Genomic DNA, 26482 nt, shown 5'->3' on the forward strand with positions numbered 1-26482 from the left:
TGTCAATTCAATAAACGCCGTGACATCATTCTTCCCTGAAATAACTCTGTCGGTATTTGGTGACGTTAACGGAATAGCTGTTGGCCACATAATCACATTTTTTCTGCATCTTATACCGTTGCCACACTCACAAACAGAAGAAAAGAGAGAAAATCACAAACTAGTTCTTCGGTAACCACAGGAGCGTGCATTGCAGCGTGCAATGTGGGAATAATCAACTTAAACCGACAGTATCTTTCATCAAAGCTGCTTCAGAGATCACTCTTGCAATTTCAGATAACCACATGACAGCGACATCCTACCAGTGCTGGAAATGAAGGCGTTTAATTGTCATGATGCACGTTTTCCACCGAGCGAAACCACAGCATTCTGTGCTGTGTGCATTTCTGTTTTTAGCAGCCGTAATTTATTTCTGGTCACTATCAGCTGCTCTGCTGTCACTCGTCCTACCTGCCATCCTCACATCGCTCCTGTAAATATAATTTGCAGTCAGAAAATCAAGTCACACTGCAGTGAGAGGACGATTTTCACAAATCATGACATTGATGACCCTGCGCGTTGGTGAAGCAGCGATCGCAGGGTATTGTTTTCACTGCTGTGTGTGTGTCTGTGAAAGATAACTAAAACTAGCTGGACAGATTTCCTACTAACTTACTGGGAATATTACTTGGATACATACATACATAGAGGTGATTACATTTTGGAGTTTGGCCTTAAGGAAAACAAACATAACCATCAAGGGGTTTGTTTTGACAAAAGTCATTGGTAAAGTCAAGTCAAGTTTGGGACTATGCACTGATTCTGTGCTTTTCCGCATCCACAACACCATGGAATTGCCTTGAGTCCTGGATGGCAACCACCCAGGCAGACAACTGGCCCATTCCTACATCTCTAAAACAACCATTTATCTGCCACAGTCAGGTGAAATATGGGCGTCCCCTTGGTCTTCTTCAGCCATGTCGTAGTTGGTGCTCCCTTGCAATGCAAGTCTAGTCTCTCTCAGTAACCACTCGTTTAATACAAAGTCATTCTAGCGGTAGCCAAGGATCCTTTGAAGACAGGTATTACCAAAGACATCCAGTCGTGCCCTTAGGTCACAAGTTAGTGTACAAGTCTCACAACCATACAAGATAGGCAATGCAGTCATACCGCAGTCTAGCATTAGGGGTCTCCAACTGGTTCAAAATGCTGCAGCCAGACTTTTGACACGAAGCAGAAAGTACAACCACATTACATCCATTTTGGCGTCTCTTCACTGGCTTCGTGTCCCAGTGAGATCAGATTTTAAGGTTCTGCTACTAACCTATAAAATTATTCATGGATTGGCACCTCCCTACCTAGCTGACCTAATTAAACCTTACGTACCGGCCCGGGCTTTACGTTCTCATGGTGCAGGACTACTTTGTGTCCCTAAGGTGAATAAGAAGTCTGCGGGTCACAGAGTTTCTCTTATCGTGCCCCTGTTCTGTGGAATGATCTCCCTGCATCAATAAAACAGTCAGATTCTGTGGAGATTTTCAAGTCCAGACTTAAGACGCACTTATTTTCCCTTTCATATGGCTAGCATACTGGTACAGTTTTGTTTTACACTTTTTACTCTTTTAATTCATTTATTAGTAATTGGAGCGGGCTGCGGCCTCAACTTTACGTAAAAATTCTGGGTCTTTTAGTGAAGTTTAGGGCTAGTGGCCAGCGATCACCTTAATATTTCTCTGTTTTTCTTGTTGTTTAATGCTGGCAAATTATACAGTATTTTTTGTCTTTCTGATGCCTGATTCTGTTTTTTCTCTCTGTTTAAGGTGCAGATAACTCCCATCCAGAGATGGGAGTTGTATTCGTGTTGGCGATCCTCCTGTCCTGTGCGCCAATAGCATTTCTTTCTGTGTAGGCTCTCATTTGTCCAGGTGGTTTCCATAGTAGAGAAGCTTGAATCTTCGACTGGACTGGGTTGCTTCCTCGCGTCAAGCAACCCAGTCCAGTCGAAGATTCAAGCTTCTCTACAATTGCATTTCTTGTATATTCGTCCGTGAATTGTTCTGTGAATTGTTCTGTAGTTTATGTTTGTAGCATGGCCCAAGCAGAGGGTCACCCCTTTGAGTCATGTCTGCTTGAGGTTTCTTCCTCAGATGGAGTTTTTCCTTACCACTGTTGCTGTGGGGGTTGGTAAGGTTAGACCTTACCTGTGTGAAGCGCTTTGAGGCAACTCTGTTGTGATTTGGCGCTATATAAATGAAAATAAATTGAAATTGAAATTGGCAGCACCAGGACCCTAAAGACTTGGACCTTCATTCACCTCAACACCTCTGTCCAGTCATCTCTTGACTCCACAACCTCTTCCCAAGTGGTCAATGATAAAAATTATGATTATTCACTCTCATATGCACTAGACCTGGCAAACATAACTAGGTGAGTTGTGGAATTGCTCTGGTGACATCCGATTTGGCAAAGGTTAATCATTGGGGTCAAGGTCATTAGGATAATATGTTAAAATTCACCTTTTTTGGAGGGGGTTGTGGAATTGCGGAAAGATCAAATTTAGCAAAATCCTTGGGATTGGGTCATGGCTGTCTGTCTGTTTGTTGGCCTACCCTTCTCAGCTCCTTTTTGCTGATTTACACCAACCCTGATATGTCAGTGAAGGTTAACCCAGAAATTACCCTTAAATAATTCATTTTAGCAGAGGTCAAGGAGCTTGATTTTCTACCAGATTTGGACCAAAATATGACACACACTTTTGTGGATTCCAGAATTGCCCAGGCAAGGTCAATCAGAAATCTGTCATTGAGGTGAAGGTCAACATAATCTGGGTAAAATGTCGTATTGCCGTAGGTCTTACGGTCTTCGTGCTCATGGGTATTATTACCGAGTATTTAAAACGTTAACAGCACAGGCCTGATGGGCCTCAGAGTCGATACAGAACTAATTTCTACTTCTTAATTTGTCCAGTCAATGGAAGCACTTTATATAAAAATGGCAATAATTTTAAATGGTTAATATATTTTTCTTAAACATGTTGAATTGAAGATGCAAGTTCCCACTGCAGGCACATCCCTATTTCATTGCAGTTGCATTGCAGTTCCATTGTGGTAGTTTGCAGAGGCAAAATTACAAAAACTGTCACTGACTGGACAACGTATCAGCTTTTAATCATAGCCTCGACACCAAAATTATTATAGGAAATGTTTGCCATTTTACTTTCTCAATAATTATTTTTTCCCGTGTCTCTTCTGTGAAATGAAAAATATTTTGAATGCTGTTGAAGCGACGGTGCGTCACCCGTCTAAACTTGGCAGATGTCTTCGTGGTTTTAAACAGAGGGCAGTTCATGACAGGGCGCCTTTGTGTCATTTTTAGTGTGATTTCATTGTGTTGTAATCTATAATAGTCCCATGAGAACCACTGGGGGACATCAGCGACTGGGGTTGGGGATGAGGTAAACCTAAAACCATCCCACACAACCACAGTCTGTGCAAACCCCATTGTTTCATTGCATTAACTCTTACTATTATGATCATAGTATATTTGTCACCATGTTATTTGAGTTTTGAAATGTAACTGCTGTTATGGATTATTTGTTGGGTCGATACCTTAATTGTCTATGGCCTAAATCTGTGTGTCCTTTATACGAGGTCTGTCAATAAAGTATAGGTCCTTTTTATTTTTTTCAAAAACTATATGGATTTCATTCATATGTTTTTACGTCAGACATGCTTGAACCCTCGTGCGCATGCGTGAGTTTTTCCACGCCTGTCGGTGACGTCATTCGCCTGTGAGCACTCCTTGTGGGAGGAGTCGTCCAGCCCCTCGTCGGAATTCCCTTGTCTGAGAAGTTGCTGAGAGACTGGCGCTTTGTTTGATCAAAATTTTTTCTAAACCTGTGAGGCACATCAAAGTGGACACGGTTCGAAAAATTAAGCTGGTTTTCAGTGAAAATTTTAACGGCTGATGAGAGATTTTGAGGTGATACTGTCGCTTTAAGGACTTCCCACGGTGCGAGACATTGCGCAGCGCTCTCAGGCGCCGTCGTCAGCCTGTTTCAAGCTGAAAACCTCGACCCGTCCGCACGTCGGGACGCAGCCGGCGCGGTGCGGCGGCACAGGAAAAACACCTCCGTGTTGATAACCATTTGTAAAATCCAGGCGGCTTTTGATGGCTTTCAGTGGAGTGAGTATATGAGAAATTGTTTAACAGCTGGACATGTTCTAACTTGTCCTTAAGGCTTCCAACAGAGGTGTTTTTCCTGTGGCGGAGCGTCGCGGCGGCTGCGAGCCGACACTGCAATCCGCCCGCACGTCTTTCATTAAAAAAATCTCCTTTAACAGTGGAATATCCAGATAAAATGCTGAAACCGACTTCTTCTGAAACTTCTCTGTTCTCTCACGACATCCTGGATCAACAGAGCCTGAAATGTGGAGGTTTTCAGCTTGAAACAGGCTGATGACGGCGCCTGAGAGCGCAGCGCGACGTCTCGCACCGTGGGAAGTCCTTAAAACGACAGTATCACCTCAAAATCTCTCATCAGCCGTTAAAATTTTCACTGAAAACCATCTTAATTTTTCGAACCGTGTCCACTTCGATGTGTCTCACAGGTTTAGAAAAAATTTTGATCAAACAAAGCGCCAGTCTCTCAGCAACTTCTCAGACAAAAGAATTCCGACGAGGGGCTGGACGACTCCTCCCACAAGGAGTGCTCACAGGCGAATGACGTCACTGACAAGCGTGGAAAAACTCACGCATGCGCACGAGGGTTCAAGCATGTCTGACGTAAAAACATATGAATGAAATCCATATAGTTTTTGAAAAAAATAAAAAGGACCTATACTTTATTGACAGACCTCGTATGTTAGCCTGTCCGGTGAAAAAGACTAAACCACCCAGTTAAAATGTAAATTTTTTCTACCACCCAGTTAAAATGTAAATTTTTTCTTTCAGAAAAATTGTAACCCTAAGTATGTTTTTTTTAAACACATAAAACGTATTGCTCATAATGGAGGCACTCAGCTCATGTTAATATTAGCTCATTAGTATTACTTTATATGACACGATTAGAGAGTTTTCATGATAAGGTTAGCCTGTTAGCATCAAATTATGTGACACTAGTGACTTTTCATGATAAGGTTAGCCTGTTATGTGACACTACTGAGATTTCATGATAAGGTTAGCCCATTACATCACATTATGTGACACTACTGAGTTTTCATGATAAGGTTAGCCCATTAGCATCACATTATGTGACACTACTGAGATTTCATGATAAGGTTAGCCCATTACATCACATTATGTGACACTACTGAGTTTTCATGATAAGGTTAGCCCATTAGCATCACATTACGTTTCAGTAGTGAGTTTTCATGCTGTTATGGATTATTTGTTGGGTCGATACCTTAATTGTCTATGGCTTAAATCTGTGTGTCCGTTATATGTTAGCCTGTCCGGTGAAAAAGACAAAACCACCCAGTTAAAATGTAATTTTTTTTTTTTTCAGAAAAATTGTAACTCTAAGTAAGTTTTTTTAAACACATAAAACTTATTGTTCATAATGGAGGCGCTCAGCTCATGTTATTAGCTCATTAGTATTTCTTTATGTGACACTATTAGAATAAGATTAGCCTGTTAGCATCAAATTATGTGACACTAGTGACTTTTCATGATAAGGTTAGCCTGTTAACATCACATTATGTGACACTACTGAGTTTTCATGATAAAGTTAGCCCGTTAACATTACATTATGTGACAATACTGAGTTTTCATGATAAGGTTAGCCTGTTAGCACCACTTTATGTGACACTACTGGGTTTTCATGATAAGGTTAGCCCCTTAACATCACATTATGTGACACTACTGAGTTTTCATGATAAAGTTAGCCCATTAGCATCACATTATGTTTCAGTAGTGAGTTTTCATGCATTATGTGATGCATGTCAGCATTGCATTATGTGACTTTAGCAAGTTTTCATGCTAACATGTGCATAACTCACTGCATGCTAGCAGTGAGTTGTGTAGTGCTACCTACTTCTCAAGACTCTTGCTTTAAGGCACTCCCCTCACTCAGGTCCTCAGCCACCACAAGTACGCATTTTTTAAAGCAATGTTAGCTTATTAGCATTGCGTTATGTGACAATATAGTGAGTTTTCATGATAAGGTTAGCCAGTTAGCACCACATTATGTGACACTACTGAGTTTTCATGATAAGGTTAGCCCATTAGCATCATGTTATGTGGCACTAGTGAGTTTTCACGATAAGGTTAGCCTGTTAGTGTAGCATTATGTGACACGTGCGTTTTCATGGTAAGGTGAACCCTTTAGCTTCAACATCATGTGATGGCAGTTTTCATAGTGTTAGCCCGTTAGCATCACATTGTGACACTAGTAAGTTTTCATGATAAAGTTAGCCGATTAGCATCACATTATGTGACACCAGTGAGTTTTCATGATAGGATTATCCTGTTAGCATCGCATTATGTGACACTACTCGGTTTTCATGAGAAGGTTAGCTCGTTAACATCACATATGTGACACTACTGAGTTTTCATGGTAAGGTTAGCCCATTAGCATCACATTATTAATATTATTTTTTAGCATTACATTATGTGGCACCAGGAGCTGGCCTGCTCTGTGTCAGCCTGATCCCGTCAGATCTCAGAAGCTAAGCAGTGCAGGATCTGGTTAGTACTTGGATGGGGGACCTCTTCGGAACACCATCGGCTGTGTGTGTTTCTCCAGGTAAAGCTGGAGTTGCGTCCGTAAGGGCATCCAGAAAAAACTTGTGCCAAGTACCAATGTGAATCCGCTGTGGCGACCCTGAACACAAAACGGGAGCAGCCGAATAGACAACAACAATGTGACAGCAGTAAGTTTTCATGGTGAGGTTAGACCATTAGCATCATGTTATGTGACACTAGTGAGTTTTCATAGTAGAGTTAGTCCGTTAGCATCACATTATGTGACACTAGTAAGTTTTCATGATATGGTTTAGCCTGTTAGCATCACATTATGTGACACTACCGAGTATTCTTGATAAGTTTAGCCCGTTAGCATCACATTATGCAACACTACTGAGTTTTCATGATGAGGTTAGCACATAGCATTATGTGACTACCAAGTTTTCATGCTAACACTAGCATGCTAGCAGTGAGTTATGTGGCGTTAGCTACCTTTCAAAACTTTTGTTTTAAGGCACTGACCTCGCTCAGGCTATACATTAATGGACCACCAGGGAGCCACAGCCCACATTTTGAGAATCACCACTTTGGAGGGCCATATTATTTGATGTATCTGCTCTCAAAACATCCACAAAAAATGTTTTACTTCTCTGATTTAGTACATTTCTGTGAAGAAATGCTGTTTCTGACTGACAACCACACCTGCTCCTAATCCAGCAGGTGACAGCCATGTATAGGATATCACATATGCAAAACAAAGTTGATTTTTGGTTTGAACTTGTGCATCAAAGTTCACCAAATTTTAATGGATGTGTCTTCTTTATTTGACATATTAATTTTGTGTACAAGACCATAATGTATATTGTTTGTACATTAACATCTTAACATGGGACGGAAGTGACTCATCTATGTATCTGCATTTCTAAAGTCTCAGAATAAAGAAGCTACATTTTCAGTTTGGCTGTGTATATTATGAAGCATTGGAAAGGACACTGCACTGTTAGTTGTCTACATAATTTTATTTGCCAGCTGAAATTTAGCCATCGTTTTAAACTTATCTTACTAACTTAGGTAACAGCGCGTGTGTGGAGCTACAGTGGGACTCGAGTGTTAACGTCTATGCAAGTACACACACAATGTGCTTAAACACACTAATGTAACACACACACAGGCCACCTGACCACAAGCGTGTGCTGTACATGGCCGGTCTGGGCTTTGACCGATGACCTCATGCTCATGTCAGGGGGATACGAAACAGAGACAGAATGAGGTCTTTGTTTAGCTTTATATCACTCCACAATTCATGCAAACACACGTGCACACACTCCATTCTGGCTCGCAGCCCGCCACATAGCAACACGGTTCATCAACAAACACAACAGGTCAGATTCCGTACGTGCACCTTTGTAGTCGAAGGGAATTTCTTTCTTCTAATTTGTTTTTTCTTTTTCTGCTTTTATTTTTCTTTACTTTTTTTTCATACAGGTTTTTGTGTATGTTCTAATGTGCATGAGTGACTTTTTAAGTTTGATCCCTGCACAGTACGAGGTGCAAATCCGTATCAGGCTACATCAAGCCCCAATCTCCAGTGCTGGTTAAATGAAGTGGCAAATCATGCAACTCCTTGAGTGGCCACTTGAGGCAGGCTCCAAAAGTGCGTCACTCACCTTAGACCCCCATGTTAAAATTCCCAATTTTACAGCAGCAGTTCTAATCATGTTTACAAGCTGGTACAAAACCGGTTTCGGTCTCTATCGCTAGTTTTCTTGTTCATGGCAATTACACGTGGGTGAACTTTGTAATAGCTCATAGGTTCATGACTAATTAGGGGTGTGGTCACTTTGAGGAACAGCTATTGTACCAAGTTTGTATTGTTGTTTTTTAACAAATATATTACAAATATCTGAGATAGTGTAATAACGCTTGTTGTGTGGATACTTGTGCTAATGGACCATCTAAGAAGTGCTTTACTATGTCCACTGAGTCTGATTTTTGGATCATTTTCATTACTTGTCACTGTTAGCACTAATTAGCATGTATTGATAGCTTGGTCACATTAGCTATGTCAGTGCGCTCACACTCATTACGCCAAAACAGTAGGAGCCACATGCAAGACACACGTCATAAAAACCACCACCAAATCTGCAAAAAATATGTTTATCAAACACGAGAACTAAGGTTAGCGTGTTAGCTTTAGCTTGTTTTGTAATTTGCTTATTTTGAGACGTTCCGGCTACATTCATCCTGCCTACGCTCCATCTTTTTACCCATTTATGGGTGAGCCGGGAGTTGGACGGAGACAGACACAAACAGCAAAGACTTTTCCCGACTTTTGCCGAGTGGTGTGCCTGCTAGAGAGCACACTTTGCCTTACCCAGCCAGGCGGGAGCTGCTGTGGAGGCGCAAAATAGAGAAATACTCGTCAAGGTGTAAATGCAGCTTAATTGGGATCAAACAATTATTTTGCACGACTTTTAGTCAAACACAGGTGCCAATCGATTTGGTCCAATTGCCCATCTGATCGCTAGTGATGTGACAACTGATGAGTGACGCAACAGTATGCATCATTACGCTGTGAAAAGAGTTGAACAAAGTGATCTTAGCGCTACGTGAATGGGGGAGGGGGCGAAAAAATGACACATCTCTCTCCCTAAAAGATCCTCTGAGTGATTTATTCCATGTGAAGCAATCAGCTCAAACTTTTTAAAACGGTGACGTTGGACATGTCATGCAGAGACAGGCGGAGAACTTTCTCACTGGCAAGGGATGATAAAGCTATGAAGTCGTACTTGAGTGACAGTAGAAACAGAAAACTGCTGCAAACAAATAATCCTCTTGAATATCTGTTTGTGCCGACATGACAACATAATTGCAGGTGTTTGAAAGAGAGCAGGACACACAAAGATGCTGCTGACTACGCACAAGCATGATAATGCAACTGATATGCTCCCATTCACTTTTTTCACACACTCACAACACATCGTGTCTTTTCACAAACGCACACACACGCATGCACGTCACTCTCTGTTTCACATGAAAAATGTCATTTGTCACTCAAAATGAAAAGAAAACATGCATTTGCAGACAAAAAGAAAAGGAAAGACGAGGAATCTGAAAACGAAGCAAAGTGCAACAAAGCATAAGCGTGCATTCTTCGAGTCCTTTCAGTATTCCTGCTGTAAATGTAGGAGAAATAAACTAGTTTGGAATTCTTGAGGTGAAAACCTTTAAAGCTACAGTGTGTATAATTTAGGGGCGTTTATTAGCATGAATAGAATATAGAATTTGTAACCATCTCTTCATGAGATTACTGTACAATATACTGCAACAATTACTTATGTTTTCATAAATCTACAATAAACTCTTCGTTGCTACGTGGGAGTGGGCCCCCTAGTGGAGGTCGCTATGTTTTTACCATCATGTTGATACAAGAACCCCAACGGGACATAGTTTGTCCTTTTTTATGTTGTCCTGTGGCTGAAAGACTGAAAAAGAAAACAAGAAGAATCAGTGTTTGCTGCGCTATACGTTGTCTACTGGTTGCTAACGCACGCTAACAAGTTTGAGAACATTTGTTTTTGTGAAATGGAATATCATATATACTGAGGATAAAGGAACATAAATCCCCGTCATCAGAGAAGTGAAAATGTGAAACGCAACTGCCTTATGGATTCTGCAACATCACCTCTATTTGGTGTTAAATCCTACACACTGTTGCTTTAAAATAATGTAGTTAGTATAATACATCTAAATAATCATTGTTACAGCCAGGTTTCTTTAGATGAGCCAGGGGATGGATACATGAACATTTTCAATGCACTGAATATGTCTTGAGCAGCATGAATCCCCGACACTACAGAAGCAAAAACGTGAAATGCAACAGCATCATGCAGTCCACCACATAACCTCTAGATGGTGCTAAATCAAACACACTGTAGCTTTAAAATAATTTAGTCAGCTGGTATAATGCAACTAAATCAGCACTTTTACAGCCAGTTTTCTTTAGATGAGCCAGGGGATGGATACATGAGCATTTCCAAGTAAATGAATATGTCTTGAGGAGCATGAATCCCCATTGCCACAGAAGCGAAAATACGAGGTCTGTCAATAAAGTATAGGTCCTTTTTATTTTTTTCAAAAACTATATGGATTTCATTCATATGTTTTTACGTCAGACATGCTTGAACCCTCGTGCACATGCGTGAGTTTTTCCACGCCTGTCGGTGACGTCATTCGCCTGTGAGCACTCCTTGTGGGAGGAGTCGTCCAGCCCCTTGTCGGAATTCCTTTGTCTGAGAAGTTGCTGAGAGACTGGCGCTTTGTTTGATCAAAGGTTTTTCTAAACCTGTGAGACACATCGAAGTGGACACGGTTCGAAAAATTAAGCTGGTTTTCAGTGAAATTTTAACGGCTGATGAGAGATTTTGAGGTGATACTGTCGCTTTAAGGACTTCCCACGGTGCGAGACGTCGCGCAGCGCTCTCAGGCGCCGTCGTCAGCCTGTTTCAAGCTGAAAACCTCCACATTTCAGGCTCTATTGATCCAGGACGTTGTGAGAGAACAGAGAAGTTTCAGAAGAAGTCGGTTTCAGCATTTTATCCGGATATTCCTGTTGGGAAAGTGTAGTGACACGGACCCACAACAGGGGGTGCAAATGAACGGACAATAGAGGGAGTTAAATTTGAACACTTTACTGTTGTGAATGTCACAACCAAACACAGCAGATTATAAAATAATACAGAGTCAATCAATCAAGGTGTCGTGTGGGCAGGCTCGATGATAGGAGACGTCCGTCTGGAGATGAACCGGAACCACACGATTTCCACCGCCACCGAACCCGAAGAATACTGGAGCCGCCAGGTCCCGAATTCCCCAGGTGGCCACCGTCTCAGCATGTCGGATCTGGTACTGCTGGCGAAGAGCAAAGACAGTCAAGTGTGGGTGTGTGTACACCCCGTAACAACAACGGTGGGAATTCCACCTCCACCTCTAATACACACTCGTGCAGCGTCTGAGTACCACTTATCTGGTGGGAAGAAGAACGAAACAGTCGCGGCCCACGCCGGTCCTCTGGGTAGACCGCTGCATCAAAATAGCTCTTGAAATCAATTAGTACAATACGCAGGCAGAGAAAATTACCTCCAAGAAGTACGATATCTCGGTGACGTGGTGGAGGTGTCATCCTGCTTTTATCCGGGGTGAAGTGCAGATGATCGGTGACAGCTGTCATGGTTGATGAGTGACAGCTGTCACCTCGGCTGTTCCTGTAAGGCGGCAGCGCCCCCTCGTGCCTGAAGCCCGCACTTCAGGCAGGGCGCCCTCTGGTGGTGGGCCAGCAGTACCTCCTCTTCTGGCAGCCCACACAACAGGACCCCCCCCTCAATGGGCGCCTCCTGGCGCCCGACCAGGCTTGTCCGGGTGGCAACGGTAAAAATCAGCCAGGAGGGCCGGGTCCAGGATGAAGCTCCTCTTCACCCAGGAGCGTTCTTTGGGTTCATACCCCTCCCAGTCCACCAAATATTGGAAACCCCGGCCCATTCGACGGACGTCCAGGAGCCGGCGCACTGTCCAAGCTGGCTCCCCGTCGATGATATGGGCAGGAGGCGGCGCCGGACCGGGTGTACAGAGGGGTGAGGTGTGATATGGTTTCAACCTTGACACGTGAAAGACCGGATGGATCCGCAGTGAGGCCGGGAGTTGGAGCCTCACTGCGGCGGGACTGAGGACCTTGAGGATCCGGAAGGGCCCTATGTATCGGTCCTTTAGTTTGGGGGAAGCCACCTGGAGAGGTATGTCCCGTGTGGATAGCCATACCTCCTGCCCGGGCTGATATGCGGGAGCCGGGGACCGTCGACGGTCTGCATGGGACTTTGCCCTCGTCCGGGCCCTCAACAAGGCTGAACGGGCGGTGCACCACAGCCGACGGCATCTCCGCAGGTGGGCCTGGACCGAGGGTACACCGACCTCTCCCTCCACCACAGGAAACAAAGGGGGCTGGTACCCCAGACACACCTCGAACGGGGAGAGGCCGGTGGCAGAGGACACTTGGCTGTTATGTGCATACTCGATCCAGGCCAGGTGTTCACTCCAAGCCGTCGGGTGTGCGGATGTAGTACAGCGCAGGGCCTGCTCCAGCTCTTGATTAGCCCGTTCAGCCTGTCCGTTGGTCTGAGGGTGATACCCAGACGAGAGGCTCACGGTGGCCCCCAGCTCCCGGCAGAAACTCTTCCAAACCTGCGAGGAAAACTGGGGACCACGATCCGAGACGATGTCTGTTGGTAGCCCATGCAGACGTACGACATGGTGGACCAGGAGATCCGCTGTCTCCTGGGCCGACAGGAGCTTCGGGAGGGCCACGAAGTGGGCCGCCTTGGAGAACTGGTCCACTATCGTGAGGATGGTGGTGTGCCCCCGGGACGGCGGGAGGCCCGTGACGAAATCCAGACCGATGTGGGACCAGGGGCGATGAGGCACAGGAAGCGGCTGAAGGAGTCCCTGTGCCTTTTGGTGGTCCGCCTTGCCCCTGGCGCAGGTGGTGCAGGCCTGGATGTAAGCCCGGACGTCAGCCTCCAGGGACGCCCACCAGAAGCGCTGCTGGACCACTGCCACGGTCCTACGCACCCCTGGGTGGCAGGAGAACTTGGACCCGTGACAGAAGTCCAGGACGGCAGCCCTGGTTTCTGGTGGGACGTATAGTCTATTCTTCGGCCCTGTTCCGGGATCCGGGCTCCGTGCCAGGGCCTCCCGGACGGTCTTCTCCACGTACCAGGTAAGGGTGGCCACGATAGTGGACTCCGGTACGATGGATTCCGTTGGATCCGACAGCTTGGTCTTGACTTTGTGTTCATGCACCCGGGACAAGGCATCCTACCTCTGGTTTTGGTCCCGGGGCGGTAGGTGATCCGGAAGTCAAAATGGCCGAAGAACAGTGACCAGCGGGCTTGCCTGGGGTTCAGTCGCCTGGCGGTCCTGATATACTCCAGGTTCCGGTGGTCAGTAAAAACCGTGAAAAGGCACTGACTCTCCCTCCAGCAGGTGTCTCCACTCCTCAAGAGCCTCTTTCAAAACCGCTAGGAGTTCTCGATTGCCCACGTCATAGTTCCGCTCTGCTGGGGTCAACCTGCGGGAGAAATAGGCACACGGGTGAAGGACCTTATCGGTCTCTCCACTCTGGGATAGCACGGCTCCTATCCCTGAGTCAGAGGCGTCCACTTCAACCACAAACTGGCAACTGGGAGCGGGCTGCACCAAGACGGATGCAGTCGAGAAGCGCTGTTTCAACTCCCTGAACGCGGCATCGCACCGATCCGACCAGGTGAAGGGAACTTTTGGTGAGGTCAGGGCAGTCAGGGGGCTAACTACCTGACTATACCCCTTAATGAACCTCCTGTAAAAATTTGCAAAGCCGAGGAACTGTTGCAGGCTTCCTCCGGCTCGTAGGTTGGGGCCAGTCTCTCACCGCCGCGACCTTGGCCGGATCCGGGGCGACGGAGTTGGAGGAGATGATAAACCCCAGGAAGGGCAAAGAGGTGCGGTGAAACTCACACTTCTCGCCCTTCACAAACAGCCGGTTCTCCAACAACCGCTGCAGGACCTGACGTACATGCCGTACATGAGTCTCAGGGTCCGGCTCTTCTGGCGGCCCACACAACAATTCCACTGTTAAAGGAGATTTTTTTAATGAAAGACATGCGGACGGGTCCGCACGTCAGGATGCAGCCGGCGCGGTGCGGCGGCACATGAAAAACACCTCCGTGTTGATAACCATTTGTAAAATCCAGGCGGCTTTTGATGGCTTTCAGTGGAGTGAGTATATGAGAAATTGTTTAACAGCTGGACATGTTCCAACTTGTCCTTAAGGCTTCCAACAGAGGTGTTTTTCCTGTGGCGGAGCGTCGCGGCGGCTGCGAGCCGATGCTGCAATCCGCCCACACATCTTTCATTAAAAAAAATCTCCTTTAACAGTGGAATATCCAGATAAAATGCTGAAACTGACTTCTTCTGAAACTTCTCTGTTCTCTCACGACGTCCTGGATCAATAGAGCCTGAAATGTGGAGGTTTTCAGCTTGAAACAGGCTGACGACGGCGCCTGAGAGCGCTGCGCAATGTCTCGCACCGTGGGAAGTCCTTAAAGCGACAGTATCACCTCAAAATCTCTCATCAGCCGTTAAAATTTTCACTGAAAACCAGCTTAATTTTTCGAACCGTGTCCACTTCAATGTGTCTCACAGGTTTAGAAAAAATTTTGATCAAACAAAGCGCCAGTCTCTCAGCAACTTCTCAGACAAAAGAATTCCGACGAGGGGCTGGATGACTCCTCCCACAAGGAGTGCTCACAGGCGAATGATGTCACCGACAGGCGTGGAAAAACTCACGCATGCGCACGAGGGTTCAAGCATGTCTGACGTAAAAACATATGAATGAAATCCATATAGTTTTTAAAAAAAATTAAAAAGGACCTATACTTTATTGACAGACCTCGTATGAAGTGTGAAGGCATTATACAATCTGCAACAACCTCTGCAGATGGCACTAAATCCTACACACTATAGCTTTAAATTGATCAAGTTAGTTAGTATAATGCAACTAAATGATCACTTTTACAGCCAGCTTTCTTTAGATAAGAATAAGAACTTCATTAATCCCGAAGCAAACTTTTTATGAGCCAGGGGATGGACACATGAACATTTCCAAGTCACTGAATGTCTTGAGGAGCATAAATCCCCGTCACCACAGAAGCAGAAACATGAAATGCAATGGCATTATGCAATACACAACATCACCTCTAGATGGCGCTAAGTCCTACACACTGTAGGTTTAAAATAATCTAGCTAGGGGAGGGATACATGAACATTTCCAAGTTACTAAATATGTCTTGAGGAGCATGAATCCCTGTTGCCACAGAAGTGAAAATGTCTAGGGTAATGGAATTATGCAATCTGCAACATCATTTCTAGATGGCACCAAATCCTACACACTGTAGCTTTAAAATAATCTAGTTACTTAGTATAATACAAGTAAATCATCACTTTTACAGCCAGTTTTCTTTAGATGAGCCAGGGGATGGATACATCAGCATTTCCAAGTCACTGAATGTCTTGGAGCATGAATCCCCGTCGCCACAGAAGCAGAAACATGAAATGCAAAGGCATTACACAATACACAACATCACCTCTAGATGGCGGTTAATCCCACACACTGTAGTTTTAAAATAACCTAGCCAGGGGAGGGATACATGAACATTTCCAAGTCACTATATATGTCTTGAGGAGCATGAATCCCTGTTGGTACAGAAGTGAAAATGTCAAGGGTGATGGTATTATGCAACCTGTAACATCACCTCTAGATGGTACTAAATCCTACACACTGTAGCTTTAAAATAATCTAGTTAGTTAGTATAATACAACTAAATCAAAACTTTTACAGCCAGTTTTCTTTAGATGAGCGAGGGGATGGATACATGAACATTTCCAAGTTACTGAATATGTCTTGCACTTAATTTATAACAATCAGAAATACGAACAATATGGTACTCTACGGCAAATCTGGTCAGAGCAGGTGATTCTCACAAACTGAGCGACTTATGAGGGAAACTATCAAGACACCTATGACAACTTTGAAGGAGTTATTGACAAGGGTGGCAACGAGAACCAAGACACTGCAGGTTTTCCTTCCAACCACAGGAGAACATGCAAACTTCACTCAGAAAGGCCCCAGGTGGGAATCGATCCCATGACTGTCTTGCTGTGAGGCAACAGTGCTAACCCACTAACCCACCGTGTTGCCTCACCATAAGCCTGTCTACAGTAACTTAAACAATAATTAAACTGTGTCAGAAGTGAAGGGGTCACAAAATTTACACAGCACTGTGTAAATGTGTTAGTTGAATATATGCACGTGAGATCCTTGAAGAACGATGGCGTGCACGACCTCCGATAACTTTGACAGACAAAGCAAATCCGTATTGCACAACAGCCGAGTACGAAATGTGTCATGTCAGCCGTGTCTCAAAGTTCCTGGAACCGTGCATGCGTTCACGCACACACACGTTCTTGTACTTCACACCCACTCTCAGAATGTGATATTTGCCATCCAGGGGCCAAGAGGGGGTAAGACACACACACACACACACACACGTGGTGTGTCAAAGAGAAGCTGTGTATTCTGGGAGGTGACAGTCGTTTGTAGCAGTTAATATAAATGATGGTCATGAAATGGCACGAAGCCCAAAAGCGCTAAAGTAGATGAAGAAATGGAAATTAATTCCACAAGGGGTTATTGCAATCAAATGGCAACCAGGCTACACGTATATACGATATTATGGCTTGATCCACCGACCTTGCAACCACTCCACGCCCACCCCAAGCAGGTATTTACCCCTGTAATTACCTTTAACTATAGATCCTCGCACATGCATATTATTATATTATTGTTCTTATCATATCCGAACTGCACTTCTGGTGGTTTTGCTCACGACGCACCCCCAGAGGGGCCTAAAAATCACCCCACCCTTTTCTCTTTCGGCAAAGTCCCTTAATGTCGAGCAAAGGCTTGTTGCCACACGTCAACAACGTTGGATGTCAAAAATATAACTGACGCGCTTCTCAGGCTGCTGCGATTCAATCCGAGTCTTATTTTGTGCTTCATGCCTTCACAAATACATGTTGGGTTTGTTTATGAATAATTATACATGCAGCGTGGAGGCCAAACACAACACCCAGATTGTAGGGGGAAAAACCCCTTTTGGCTCAAATGGACGCATTACGGTCTCATGTTGAATCTTCCCAGAGCTGGATTTAGTTGTGGTGAGGCAAAAACGGCTTGTGGTCCTCAGTTACATACTTGTGGTCAGAGGTTTACATACAGTGGTAAACATCGATGGTGATATTGGGCTTTTAATGAATTCTTTGTGTTATCTTATAATAGAAAAAAAATTGGTGCATAAGCTCAAAATTATACATGCAGGGTCCCCAAAAAATATATGGATCATGTGGCAAAGCACAGCACCGGCACATGCACCCAGACCTGACACGTCAAAAATATGCATACACCCATTTAGATTATTAATTCAGTGGTCTGAAACACCTTAACGTGCCAAGACCTCTAATCCTCCTATTAGTGATGATGGATAACTCCAGCTGCAGCTTCTCTATGCCAATATATCAAGGGCAATGGGAAAGTCCAAAGTGTGCCCACTGGAGATTTGACAAAGAGGATTAAAGATCTACACGTCAGGAATGTCTCTTGGAGCAATTTCAGGAGTTAGTGGGAAGTGGATCCACTTTGCCTAGCTCTAGAAGAAGATCTGAAGTGTCATGCTGAGCTGAGAAGAAGTTGGTAAGGATAATCAGACACTAGCCAGAAACTACCAAGGCAAGATGGTGGAACTCCAGTGTCACTGTCCACAGTCAAACCCCTGGTCCAAAATCAAAGGTTGAGGAATTGAACCCCAAGAATGTTGTACCAAGTGTCAAGAGTGCTTTTGGTGGCATCATGATTTGGGACTGGTTTGCTGATAGTGGATGAAACGAAGGACTATCTCAGATGTCTTCAACTAAACCTCAAACCATCAGCTAGATGGTTGAAAGTTGGACACAGTTGGGTGTTCTAACATGTCTATGACCCCAAACATACATCAGAACTGCTGGCAGAATGTATTAAGCAGGCTAACATTAAGCTTTTGCAACAGCCTTCCAAAATCCTGACCTGACAGCATACGCTAGTGACATTGTTGCTACATCCACCACCCTATGGAACCATCTTGGTTCATGGTTAGCAGCCACACAGGAAGACAACTGGTCCATCCCCACCTCTTGAAAGTAACCATCTATCTGCCATAGCCAGGTGAAACCAAACTGCATGTATATTGGACAAACCCTCTGTGATGTCAACAATACACCCATAGGTTACATTTAGCCATTTTGACAGTGCCTGACGCTGCCTAACCCCTTGCCAAGCCATTAGAAGATTGAATCATGAACCCCGCCTCACCACCACCACCACCAACTTGTAGTTACCGAGCAAGCTAAGGCTATCAGGCTAGCCTTGGTTTGGGTGTTTGTTTAACACATATTTTGACAGATTCAACAGTGGATTTTTGGTGCTGGTGTTAAAAGCTATGATTGGCATATTTCCACAGCAAATGTGGCACCAGTGGAGCTAACGTCACCATGCTATCGATACCTACTAAAGAGTGCTAATGATGCTAATGTACAAATGAAATAATGCTAACATTTCACTCTGTGGAAATACTGGAGTATTAACGATCTCTTAGACGGTTCATTGGTTTACTTAACTGTATAATAAGCAATATTTTCCCAGACAGTTGTAAAAATTAAAATAAAAAATGCTCAGAAAGGGCAAATAATTCACTGCAGCTAATAGCCTACCACCTCTTGTAAAGGTGAGGCTAACGCTACCAGTGACCAGTTCACTGTTAAACCGAACACCCCATTTTAATACAATAATTAAGTTAATGTAACTCAAACTTTGAAAAAAGTTATAGTTACTCGTTTCTATTAATTAAACTAACTCAACAATGAATTGTTGTCATAACAACTCAGTTCCTTTAAGTGCATTTAAAGTTTTGGGGCATTTAAGTGTTGGTGATGTATTTCCAGCGCATTCCATTCACTCATTTTAATTGAGTTTATGTAACGGAGGCCAGCAGGTGTCACTGTGCATATGTAGTTAGTAAACCTCACTCCCAACGGCTCAAAAGGATTCTCTGGTCACAAGGCCAGAGCCTTGGGTTTTAGCCTTCTGGTTAGAGAGTCTGATTTCCATGAGTTCGCATCCTGAGGCGAGGGAATGGGCGGAGTCATAACAACACAGCGCAGAGTGCAGCCGCTACATTTATACCATTAAGAAAAACTGCAAGTTCTGTTCATGGGCTACCATTTAGCATTTTTCATTCTGTTGTAGTCCTTTTAGATTTTGTTTTTGTTTTTTCCTAGAAAACAGATTATTGTCAACAAGTAAACCAAAGAATGCATTAAAAAAATTTAATCCAAAATATAATGCAAATTTTTTAGGCAAAAATTTATTTGTCACTTTTTTATTGAAAAACATAAACTAGATTTACATAAGTTTAATTAACTATAAATTGTTACGTTACTAAAACTTTAACAATTAAATTATTGAAAATTATTTTATTTAAGTTGGTAAACTCAAATGGTTTAAGGCAATCAGTTTCCTCAAATGGTTTGAGTTCAACATTGAGTTTTACAGTGTTGCACCGTCATTCAAGGTGACCACTTGGCTAATACAGGGAAACGAGCTATAGAGACCAAAAATGGGCATTTTAACATGGGGGTCTATGGGGAGTGACTCACTGTTGTAGCCAGCCTTGAGTAGCCATTTATGGAACTGCAGGTTTTGGCATTTCAGCTTCATTTTTCAGCACAGAAGATTGCCACTTGGATGGAATGGATTCTGGGGGGGGGGGGGGGGGGGGGTACACCTTTGAGCCGCCTGTGAATCCTCCTCAGGGAGTATGGACATTCTGTCTTGGAAACTCTTTGTGATTCCTATTAATTCGATGTCAGTGCTCCGCACCCCTGTCAGGCTCTAAACATAGAGTGTGAGTTAGACGTGTAAAGCTTTCACACCACAGGAATAGATCCATCATGGTAGCTTCACACAGTTGCTACTCCATGAATCCAATATCTGTAAATCTCACACTTGCCTTTAAACTCATTTTAAAGCTCCGCTGAGTGAATTATGCATCAGTGTTGAGAAAGCCCCCCCAACAACCACGAAGAAGTCCAAGAACAATAAAAAGGTCTTCAGTTCATAAAATGTGTTTCAAACATAGCAGATCATGTCCCAGTAGCCAGCCAGTGGTTTCTGCAGAACATCCAATCCGTGTAGTTGATTCTTCCATCAACAAATTATAAACTAGACTCGAGGGATAGTCATGAGAACGTATACCATCACCAGGATGTGGCTGTTCAACTTTATGAATCCAACCCATCAACCTCTTAACTCACAATCCACCACTTAACTTCAGCTCATTGGGACTAGATATGCATCGCATCCAGGTCCAAAAAAAAACAAAAAACATTTACTGTATGTGACAAAGGACAAAGTAATTTTATTTTTCACACTATTCAAAGTCAAAGGTTACAAGTCAAGCTCACAGGACAAGGTTAACATTTAAGTCTAATGCTAATATGTAAGGGGTATTTGTGTAGAATAGCTATTCTGAGGAATTGGCTAAAGCGACAGTGTGTAGGTTTTATTGCCATCTAGTGGTGAGTTTGTTGATTACATTATACCATTGCCAGTCACAATTTTGTTTCCCTCCATGTTTTTCTTGTTTGGTGATGAAAATTCAAGCTTCCTTGCCTTCTATTGTGGTAAGCAATCCTCCATTTCACAAAAAGTAGCATTCACAAAGTTGTTAGCCTGCAGTAGCAACCAACAGGCCATGTAAGGGGGAACAACAACTGGTCTCTCTCTCTCTTTTTTAAAATGTAGTATTCTGGTTGTGCTCAAAATGCAAAAGACAGAGTAAGTATGTCTTTTTTGGGCCACTGTATCAATATGATAGCGGTCCCCATGACGAGGACCGCTACCATGTAGATATGATGGGCTCATTCTAAGCCTATGAAAACGTCATTTCATTGCTCATAATTATACATTAATGAACAAATGGGTATGAATGCTATATTCCATTTCTGCTAATAAACACCACTAAATTCTACATACTGTAGCTTTAATTGTTTACTATTAAACAATAGTATGAAGTCATATATAACCTTTCTATTGATTACATGATACTTGACCTTGGGTGGCTTTAAACAGTTGAACTCAAGGTCATAACCGCTTGACTCAAACCATTTGGAACCAATTTTAAATATGGGTCCATTGACTATTTCTTAAGTGGTCAACAACCAACCAACCAGCAGTCAAGTGGACATAAATCTCATCATACGTGCCACACGCACATTCAGCTTCCCGAAGATGAACATTAACTAATACTTAATGTTGACACTGGCATTTACAGCGTGCTGCAGCTGCTGCATGTTAAATCCAAAATACATTAGTGACCCGTCATCAGTCGGCCTTAAACAAACTGATGGTAAAGTGATACGAAATGTTGCACTGATGTTGAGATCTTGAACATCGTAGCCACATATGTTGTATATCAAACCTGCTATTGGAATCACATATCAACAGTTTTCTGGGTATCACATATTTTATTGCTCATATCTGCCAACATAATGGTTAAACGGCTGCTCAAAATTAGCATTTGATATGTTAACGTTAATGTCCTATTAATATAATATAATAATACCACCACTGTTAGAGGGAGACTAATCTCAGATTCTCTCATTTTACATTCTTAGACATAAAATATACAACATGCCACAATAAAGATATAGAATGTGCATGTGAGGAGTGTGTAACCCTACTGGGATAATAATGACCAAGTGGCATAATGTTTTCAGAAATAACAGTATCTCAGAAACTACCACTGGATCTGCATGATGTCACAAAGTGATATAAAAAGAAACCATAGCTTGAAATGTTACTGTAACTGAAGAAAAGAACATGTTTTGATCTAGTTTCATTTATGCAACTCCTCATTGTCTTTCTACAAAACCCCATTTTATGTGTAGATATGTACACGTTTTTGAGTTGTACCGTCTGTGAACAGTTATAAATAATCGCATCCTTCTGGTTTGCGGAATAAATAAATTAATTAAATGAATTAATTCATCCCTCAGGAAGAGTTAGAGGACTTGGCAGAGGATAGGGAAGCGTGGGAGGAGCTGCCACTACAACCCAGACCTGGATAAGCTGCAGAAAATGAATAAATTAATGAATTAATTAGTTATTTAATATGAAAAAACATATAAATGAACCAAAATTATAGATATTTGAATAGGAATAAAAATGTGACGATATAAAGATTAATAAAATATTACTATTCAATATTATAAATGTTTGTCTTTACTTATTCTGTTTATGTTTCTTTTCATTGTTCACATATAGTTACCTTTTTAGTTTAATACTGTGCACTATCATAAGCAAGTCCCTTCGGCTGCTCCCTTGTTTGCACTCAGGGTCGCCACAGCAGATCCAACGTGGGTCTGCATGTTGATTTGCCACAGGTGTTACACGGATGACCTTCGTGACGCAACTCTATACTACATGGAGAAATGCAGCAGGGGTGGGGTTTGAACCGGGAACCTTCCACACTGAAACCAAGCCCACTAACCACTTATCCACCACCCCCTAATACTGTGCACTATCATTAATTTATAAATATTTTTATTACTGTGATGATAGCAAATGACAGTCAGAAAGAAATTTATTCCCATATTTTTATACATTTAAAAAAAATTTAATCCTTTTAAATTACTGTTTCTGGTTTACAATCATTTGTTTGTTCATATTTACTGTATGTTTTTGTATAAATATTTTTTTTTATTAATTTTTTCTTTTTTGCTCATTCCATGTGACCAACAGCTAAATTTTTCTGATTGGTCACAACGAGCTGCAAATATATATAACGAGAGCTGCTCTCAGAGAGCGCACGTACCTCTGCCAACAGAGTAGTTACTTTTGATGCCACACTATGAAATAAACTTTGACTGAACTGGAACTTAAAAAGAGATCAAATTCAAGTGGGATCAAACATTTCTGGAAGCGTTATGGCATGAGTGGTTCCACTTAAAAAAAAATCCAACTAAACGTTGACCAAAATGACCCTTCTGAATGGTGAAATTCAAGTCGGATCTAAATTGATTACGTATTTTTCATGTTTTGTGTTTTGACCTTCAAATTTAAACTGTGGCCTTGAAAAGTGAACTCACTGTATTGTAGGACCCAATACACCACTTCCACACATCAGATTTAAATACAGAATATTAATTTTTCGGGTCAACTTTGACCTTGACTGAACTTTTGAAGGTCAAGGTCAAAAGCCAAGGTCAATCAAAAAGCGTCTCCCTGAGACAAACAATATGAGCCAAATTGGACATTTCTATGGTGAGTAGTTCCAAAGTTATGGCTGATTATGCGATTTTCACTTTTTGCGTGACCTTGACCTTGAAACTTTAGCTATGACCTTTAAAATGAACTCACTCTATTCTAGGATTATCTGAACTGTATGTTCAAATTTTATGCTGATAGATGCAGAGCTGTGCCCGCGAGACTCCATCCAACTTCGCTGACAGAGGTAAAAATTGCTCAGACTGTCAGTGGAACAGAAACAAATTCAGTGAAATAAATTGCTTATTTTTGCAGACGTGTCTTTTGAAGCTGCAGCAACACTGAGCAAATAAAACGTGCATCATATAATGAAGATGGAGAAGATACGTGTCCATACATTAGTACATGCATGCACACAGTCAGGTCTTTCTATCAGTGTCTTCTTACACCTCTCCTTCCCAAAAGTGATCCATTGTGGTCCTGACCCTACCTTGACCCTTTTTTGTAGCATTAGAGAGAACCCGCTCTGTTGACCCGCGGCTGTGCTGGAGGACGTTATTAGCCTTCACATTCGGCCTCTAATTGATATTTGATGGATGCCTCAAGCGTAGTTTGATCTCAGAATAGAGCACGGATAGTTAGTCTAAACCTGAAAGCCACACGGCAACCCTGTGATGTTTAGCTCTCACATTGGCCGGACATACCGCAGCTCCGCGGCAAGGCTCAAAGAGTAACAAGTCAGAGGTGGAGATCATCTTGGACCGCTGATGGAACAGGAGTGTACGAAAGAAGGATAAAGAGGGGAAAGAGGCCGTTCCAGGACAGAAACACCGTTTTAAGAAGTCTTCTCGTTCCCTTTGTTTCTTTCTCACTTTCTCCTTTGAGTCTTGCTTGCTTTCCTGCGTCCTCGGTCATGCACTAACCTGCAGAGGGCCGCCGGCTGGCATGGTGGATCTCAACGAAGTCAGGTCCATGTCTCGGCCCTGCTCCCCTCGCTCGGTCTTCCCCAGTCCCTGCATAATCACAGACGCCCTCGCACTTCGAGTGTTGCCTCCGCCGCGGGAAGAATGCTAATACAGTATAAGGACAGCAGCGGCCGTTATGAAAGGAAATAACCCTGAATGCCAGGCGCCAAGCACCGAGCCAGGCAGGACAGCAGAGGGCCAAACAAACAGCTTATTCAGCCTGTCCCGGGTCCCCCCGCACGCCCTTTCTCACTCTGCTGTCTGATAGTCTTTCTTACTGTCTGGTCTTGCACGTGCCGCTCTTTCCTTATTTTAGAACAAAATTGTAAAAATGCAGATTCAAAATAACAAATATGTGGAAACCGAGACAAGGTGCTTGTAGTTAGATTGCGCGTGCTATACGTACAGGTAGCTAGTGAGCATGTGCAGTACCCTACAGTACCACACGGTTTGTATTTCTTAAAGATTGATGTAAACAAATTCCAAGTTATATTCAGGGACTTGAAAATGCTCATGTATCCATCTCCTGACTGATTGAAAAAAAAAAAAACAACTGGCTGTAAAAGTGATTCATATTAAAAATTATTTTGGCCAATAATTTATAGAAAACAGAGAAAATTATACAAAAAGAGCATGAATGATGTGATATTTTTTGTTAAACCCCTTGGAAAGCTAATGTTTATCACTTTTGAAGGTTGGAAACACTTTCTTCTTCTTCTTCTTTCGGCTGCTCCTGTTAGGGGTCGGCACAGCAGGTCAATCATTTCCATCTCACCCTGTCCTCTGTATCTTCCTGTGTCACACCAACCACCTGCATGTCCTACCTCATCACATGCGTAAACCTCCTCTTTGCCCTCCCTCTTCTCCTCCTGCCTAATCTCCATCATCACCATCCTTCTCCCTGTATATCCTGGGTCCCTCCTCTCCACATGTCCAAACCAACTCGATCTCACCTCTCTGACTTTGTCTTCAAGCCATTCGACTTGTGTTGTCCCTCTGACATGTTCATTCCTAATCCTGTCTATCCTTGTCACTCTCAACAAAAATTGCAGCATTTCCATCTCCTGTCTTTTTGTTAGTGCCACTGTCTCTAAGACGTACAACATAGCTCATCTCACTGTTTTGTAGATTTCTCCTTCACTCTTGCAAATAACCTTCTGTCACAAATTACTCCTGCCACCTTTCTCCACCCACTCCACCCTGCCTGTACTTTCTTCTTCATGTCTATACCACCATCTCCATTACTTTGGACAGTTGACCCCAAGTATTTAAACTCATCTACTTTCACCACTTCTACTCCTTGTAACTGCATTATTCCACTGGGCTTCCTCTCATTCACACACGTACTTAGTTTTGCTCTGACTGACTTTCATTCTCCTTTTCTCCAAAGCATATCTCCACCTCTCCAGGCTAGACTCAACCTGCTCTCTATTCTCACTACAGATCACAATATCATCTGCAAACATCATAGTCCATGGAGACTCCTGTCTGATCTCATCTGTCAACCTGTCCATCACCATTGTGAACAAGAAAGGACTCAGAGCCGATCCTCAGTGTAATCGCACCTCCACCTTGAATGAGTCTGTCATTCCTACTGCGCATCTCTGTCACACTGTCCTTGTACATGTCCTGCACTACCATCACATAGTATCTCTGGGCCTTCTGTATACTTCTCCATCAGTACTCTCAGAGCAAACATTGCATCTGTAGTGCTCTTTCTCTGCATGAAACCATATTGCTGCTACCAGATCTTCACCTGTTTTCTAAGCCTAGCTTCTTCTACTGTTACTGTTTTTACTGTTTCTGTACATCACCTTTGTTCTTAAAAATCAGAACAGCACACTATGTCTCCACTCCTCAGGCATCCTCTCATTTTCCAAGATTTTAGAAAACAACCTGTTTCAAAATT

At 43.1% G+C, this 26482-nt stretch overlaps 1 protein-coding gene across 6 annotated transcripts in view; it reads right to left on the reverse strand.

The window, feature by feature from the left end:
- The window catches only part of LOC117504079 (ninjurin-2-like), a 69095-nt gene extending 44300 nt beyond the window's left edge, over window positions 1-24795 (reverse strand). For 4 of the 6 annotated variants that reach the window (XM_034163449.1, XM_034163448.1, XM_034163444.1 and 1 more), the window contains exon 1: window positions 24532-24795. In XM_034163449.1, the coding sequence (XP_034019340.1) occupies window positions 24532-24627 (96 nt within the window). In that variant the 5' untranslated portion in view covers window positions 24628-24795. The remainder of the gene's footprint in view (window positions 1-24531) is intronic. The other 2 variants (XM_034163446.1, XM_034163445.1) reach the window with 2 other exon arrangements.
- Between the last annotated feature and the right edge of the window lie 1687 nt (window positions 24796-26482).

Source organism: Thalassophryne amazonica, chromosome 22 (assembly GCF_902500255.1).
Source record: "Thalassophryne amazonica chromosome 22, fThaAma1.1, whole genome shotgun sequence".
In the NCBI taxonomy this organism is placed as follows: domain Eukaryota; kingdom Metazoa; phylum Chordata; class Actinopteri; order Batrachoidiformes; family Batrachoididae; genus Thalassophryne; species Thalassophryne amazonica.